The 6,000-nt window shown below is 41.9% G+C and overlaps 1 protein-coding gene across 1 annotated transcript in view; it reads right to left on the reverse strand.

Moving 5' to 3' along the window:
* PSIP1 (PC4 and SRSF1 interacting protein 1) overlaps window positions 1–5,610 on the reverse strand; it is a 41,675-nt gene extending 36,065 nt beyond the window's left edge. The window contains exons 1-3 of the mRNA XM_060014765.1: window positions 5,281–5,610; window positions 4,633–4,845; window positions 1,374–1,450 (exon numbers count right to left, since the gene is read on the reverse strand). Coding sequence (XP_059870748.1) covers window positions 1,374–1,450; window positions 4,633–4,704 — 149 coding nt within the window. The 5' untranslated portion in view covers window positions 4,705–4,845; window positions 5,281–5,610. The remainder of the gene's footprint in view (window positions 1–1,373; window positions 1,451–4,632; window positions 4,846–5,280) is intronic.
* Window positions 5,611–6,000: the final 390 nt, after the last annotated feature.

A 6,000-nucleotide genomic window follows, 5' to 3' on the forward strand; every position in this document is an offset into this window, starting at 1 on the left:
TTATATTCAGAGAATATACCTGGATCCAACTCAAAGTAATTACGGTGAAGGCCAATACAATTCTGGACTCAAAACTATATTTTAAAGCAGATAATTACATGGCATTGTACGATATCATTAATATGAATGGGGCAACTAGGCCCATGAGCCACAACTACTGAGCCTGCACGTCTGGAGCCTGTGCTCTGCAAAAAGAGGCCGCGATAGTGAGAGGCCCGCGCACCGTGACGAAGGGTGGCCCCCGCTTGCCACAACTGGAGAAAGCCCTCGCACAGAAACAAAGACCCAACACAACAAAAATAAATTAATTAATTAATATGAAGTGTCCAGAATCGGCAAAAATAGACAGTGAACTAGTGGGTATCCTGGGCTGGAGGAGGAGGGAATGAAGAGTGACTGCTAATGGTTATGGAAATAAATATACTAAAATTCACTGAATTATATATTTTAACAAGTGAACTTTATGATGTAAAGTACATATTAATAAAGCTATTTCTTAAAATTATGTGAAAGTTCATACAGTAGCTAAGCAACATTAAACCAATGTTGCCACTGTACACATTCTAAGGAATACATAATTCTAATTAGAGTACCCCCAGTTTTATTTCACCTGATCCCAGGTAAACAAGTCTACTTTACCAAAATTATTGCAAATTCTAAACTTAAAGTTCAAAATCAACGAGATTATATACAACTTGTAAGGCTATCAAAATACAGACACATAGTATATTGTTTTTCAAAACTAATGAGATAGCCCCTGGAGTAATCCTCTGTACCCAGAAGTAACAGTTCAATATTCTACTGGAAATTTTTTTTTTTTTGCAATTTTTGAAAAATTAATTTGCTTCACCAAATCAGTTCTCTGCCCACAAATCCACCAGGGGCAGCAGAGCAGTAACAGTGGCTCTCAGGACCATATAAATACACACAGAAGGAACTATCCAGATTTCTTCTCACCTTTCCCACAATATACCATTTGTGTGGCTAAAATCAAAGCCTAAAATAGGGTGCCAGACTGTCATGAAAAGCACTAATTATACTAAATATGAATACTGAATGCCTTGTTAAAACTTCCCTTACATATTTTCATCCATCAGTTATTCTTCTGATTGATGAGAGGACCAATGTACATCTTTCTTTTATGATTAAGGACATCCATTTCAATAAAAGTTCAATCTACAGTGTCTAATTTTTCTACCATAAAAATACATTTTAAAAGGAAACTTGAAGATTTTTTTCCAAGTTCAAAGATGATTTTAACATCTCCTGTAACTTTATTTTCTCTCTGAATTAATCTCTACTTGTTTTTCATTATATGCCTAATGAACGTGCTAAATTAACTCTGATTTGCTTTTAGAGCTAAAAGGACTTACGTCTCATGAGTTCCAAAAAAGAAAATGGGTAGTTTGTTTGTGGGTGGTTTTACAGCTCCATCAGGAACTTCATCTACCTAAAAAAAAGATCAGAAAAATTAAAATCTTTTAAATCATACGCACCTAAACACATCAGAATAAACTGAAAACAGGACATCCAAAAGGGATCTGCTATAAAATGGACCAGTTCTACAGGTCCACAATCCCTTACCTCCAGTTCTGAAACCCAAGAAGCTCTGAAAACCAATTATTTCTCTCAAAACTCATTTGGTAGCAAAACCTGGATTGACACTGAAGCTATTCCATCATTTCTTTTATCCACCTAGCATTTCTAGTGATGCTTCTCCACAGAAATATCGTGTTAGATTACCATGTGCCATCCCAGACCCTACTAGGAGCAAGATATACGGCATATGTACCATCATTACCTTTCTAAAATCCCGAAGTTCTGAATTTTTAAACACATCTGGCCCTAAGAATTCCAGATAAGAGAGTCTGAACCTATTCAAAAATTTTAAATTCTATTTCCGCAGGGAGGCTATCCAAATATAGGAGACATTAACAAGTTTAAAACAGTATTTCTCCAAGTCTGAAACACATATTCTGAAAAGATCTTAGACCTACATGGCTGAATCACATGAGGTTACCTGTTCCTTTTCCATTTCTCTTTTAATACTTTAATACTTCTAATTAAGTAAGGAAGAAAGTATCAGGTACTGTTATGTCTAACACATCTGTAATACTTGATACTTTTGCTTACCAGAGTTAAGGCCATCAGGCAGTAGTAGCTGGCCAGAATTTAACATTTCTACTTCATTATTTATTTATTTAAACTTCATAATAATATTTCTATTTCAGAACTTTCATAATTTCAAAGACACTTTAATTTAAAAAATCAGCTGACTATTAAGAAGGGAACAGACCACCAGCAGACCTATGGTGCTCCACATGCATTATCATGTTTAAGAGAAGACCATGAGGGTGATGTTGGCAATCTGAAGGTTTCAGACATCAATAAGAATCGTTAGCACCCAACACCCTTGGGAACTTAACTTCCCCACCTATATGAAGATTATACTGTCTTTTCGGCTTTGTGACAAATTGTTAAATTGTGAAAATCCTTAGAGGCCTTAAGATAAGGGATATATTTGTCACCTCAGCTCATATGCTTTCTGCCAGCAAACAGCTTTAAAAGTTTATGCAAATATCTAGCACCTAAAGAGTTTAATAAATGCTAGGCAATTTTTTAAAGTTGACTTTAAAAACAATTACTACTGGTACAGGATTACAAGAATGTGCAAGACTTAAAAAGTAATGAAGCCTGGATACACAGACAGAAAGCATTAAAATCAAAACTGGAACAATGATTGTCACCTTCACAGCTGAGACCTTAAATACATATTTAAACTCTCTAAAGCAAAGACTTAGAATTCGTAAGATTGGAGAGAAGATAGAAAAAGGAACATAATTCTTAGACACAGACAATATCAAAACTAAGTTCAACTGCTTCTAAGAAAAAAAGGGAAAAGGAAAGAGACTAAAATTTCCCATTTCAATCCAAATTAAAATGTTAAATATAGAATTTATTAAAGAAAGAAAGAAAATACTCTGGTCCTCCTAAGGCTACTCTAGGTTTGCTTTTATTAGCATTCTTAGTCACCTAACAGACTGCAGCATGTAGGGAAGATGATTTAGAAGAGTAGATAATTTTTAAAACATTTTCATTTGGTTTTTAACTGCACTGTCGCATAGAAATCTGAATAAAGATGTACCCCATATGCTCGGATTTTATAACACCTCAAAATAAATGATGCTAAAACCACAAAAAAGTATTTTGCAGGGGCCTTAAACCTGCTCAGTTTCCCTATGCTCTTTACTTAAACATGAAGTAAGGTGTTTTTTAGCGTATGATTTATGTACTAAGGATTGGGAGGGTGTGTAATAAGGAAATTCAGTTTGTATCTATTTCTCTGGAAAAGCTTACAAACTACCTGGAGGTCAAAGAATGCACATAAGAGTTAAAATAAAAGGTTATCACAAAGGAAATAAAGTATCAAATATACAGACGAATTATGATTAAGGATTGTTTCAGTAAGACTCCACTGAAAAGGTAGATTTAATAGACTAGGGAAAAAAAAAAATCTTTCCAGGCTGGGGAAGGAAACCAGCAAACCTGAGTCTGTAAAGAGCTGGATGGGAAAAATTAAGAAACAGTGAATATTTTATACTTGGATAGCACTCAGCAACTCACTCCATGATTCTCTGTAACCAATGGTTACTCTTCCTCCCAACTGACATAATTAAAACTACAGGATTTAATTATCTTTAAGAAATACAGCCCTCAATGAAGAGTAAATTAGTGGAAATTACAACTTTAGACTATCTCGTGTTTATATTTAAGAAGGACCTTGAGCTTACTAACCTAATTGAGCTCAACATTTGCTAGGTTCTATCACTACCTTAGAACCTGAGTCCTACCATAACCTAAAAGATCTTTTTCTGAAAATGGTACTTAGATATTTTAGACAGTCTCAATTCCTAAATGTTACAAAAAACCCTCAGTCCTTAATCACCTCTCTGCACTACATGTGAACCCAGGAATATGGGTCTACTCCTCCTTTTGCCTGTGGGAAACAATCAAAGAGGTAAAACAACTTCTTCAAGGTCATAAGGCAAACTTCACCAATAAAAACGTGAAAATAAACTTTCTAGACGTTCCGTGATGCCACCTTATTGTAAAATTTTCAAGAATATCCAGTCCTCTATCGTATTAAACAAGTCAATCCAGAAGGTCTCATCAACCATAAAACAGGAAAGAATACCTATGTTAATTTAATCACGTAGAACTCTTTAACACCCAATAGTTGGCATAGATTTCACTGGTATTTTGCATTTTACTCAAAGTTAAGAAAATGCCTGTTCCCTTAATTTTTAAACACAAAATCCATACTTGATTATTTTCACCTACAATGGAACACTAATGGCATCACCTTGAAATATTTCATATTAAGAAAACCTGCCAAAGTCTGTCAAAAACAAACCACAGGAAAATACCTAAGTATGTATAAACACCTGAATTTTTAAACTACATGGAAGATTAGTGGGCAAAAAACTAAAATAAAAGGTCAGGTTACAAATGAGACTAAGTGAAAGCGAGGGAGAGAAGAACACGAGAAAAAAAAATTAAGAGAAGAGGGTATAGGAAGTAGGCCTCTGAGGAATGTAGCACCGCTAAACGCGAAGGCTAAAAATCACTTACTCGAGCTGGCCAATGAGGGTAACCTTTCATCTTGGCGAAGATGAGGTCCCCAGGTTTGAAATCGCGAGTCATGTTTCGGGGCCGAGGCCGGGGGTCCGAGCACAGGGAGGAGGTGTGACGGTGCGGACTGCGAGGGGATGCGGGAAGGCGGACGGCAGCCGAGGCTCCCGCGGCGGCGGGAGGGGGAGGATGCCTCGGGGTGTCCCGACGCGCCTGCGAGGGAGAGCATGGAGGGCGGTTAAAGCTCAGAAACCCGAAGGGAGGGGCCGTAAGGGAGGGACGGGGGAAGGGGAGGAGGAGGGGGAGGGGTGGGGAGGGGGTGGGAGAGTGAGGGGAAAGCCGCCTCCCGCCTCCCGCGCCAGTGCGCGGCCTCCGCAGCCCGAGAGCTAGCCCTCCAGGCTTCGCAAGGTCCACCGCTCGACGACCGAAAAGACGCCACCACCTGAGGCAGAGATGCTTCTCAGCCCCGAATTCCCCTTTCTTCCGCCCCATCTTTCCTCTGGCTTTTTTCTCCCAAGCTTAAGCCCCAAGAGGGTGGGGGGTCGGGGGGAAGAAAAAGATGGCAAAAGGCAAGGGAACGTTCCCCTCCCAGCCACACACGGCCTCTCCCCCAGCCTTCTTCCCTACGATCACAGCCCCGGGCCGAACCTCTGCTCCCGGGCGGGCCGCGGCCACTTCCCCGCTACAGCCAGGAGTGAGGCCACCGGAGGGGGGGGCGGGGCGACTCCCCGCCGCCCGCTCACCTGCCGGGGCCGCGGGCGCTGAGGCTGCGGTGGCGGGCCGGCCGCCTCTGCCCGCGTCCACGCAAGCCACCTGCGCCACCAGCTGCCGCAGAGGCGTCTCAACGTCTCCGAATAGCAACCGCGCCGCCGCTGCCGCCGCCGTCGCTGCGCTGCTCCCGCGCGGCTCCCGCTCCGCGCCCGCTAGCACTGGGGCGGGACCAACTGCTAGCCGACGGAGGGGGGATAACGCAACACCCGCCGAAGGTATGTGGCTTCGAAACGGGACTTCAGGAGATCCTAGATCCCCCAGTTCGCTTTTTCCTAACAGGTGCAGCCTGATGGAGAGAGATAAGAGTGAGAAGGAACAAAGAAGGGGGAGCAAACAGCTTGGCCCGCTGTGGCTCCCCCCTGCGGTTTGCGGAGTGGTCGGGCCCGGCCCGCCCCTGCTGGCTGCTCTGCGTGTGTGTATTTGTATGTGTACTGTATGTAAAAGGCGGGGAGGGAGGAAACGATTGTTGTGGACGGGGTTTGGGGGCGGGTATACGGGCCTCCAGCCCTTGGCTGTGTGTTGGAGAGAATCTGGCAGCCTAAGCTGCATGTTCTTGCATCGTTTCCCAGGGTGGAGAGGTTTTTAATGCTGCACTTG

The sequence above is a fragment of the Delphinus delphis genome, chromosome 6 (assembly GCF_949987515.2).
Source record: "Delphinus delphis chromosome 6, mDelDel1.2, whole genome shotgun sequence".
NCBI classification, from domain to species: Eukaryota; Metazoa; Chordata; class Mammalia; order Artiodactyla; family Delphinidae; genus Delphinus; species Delphinus delphis.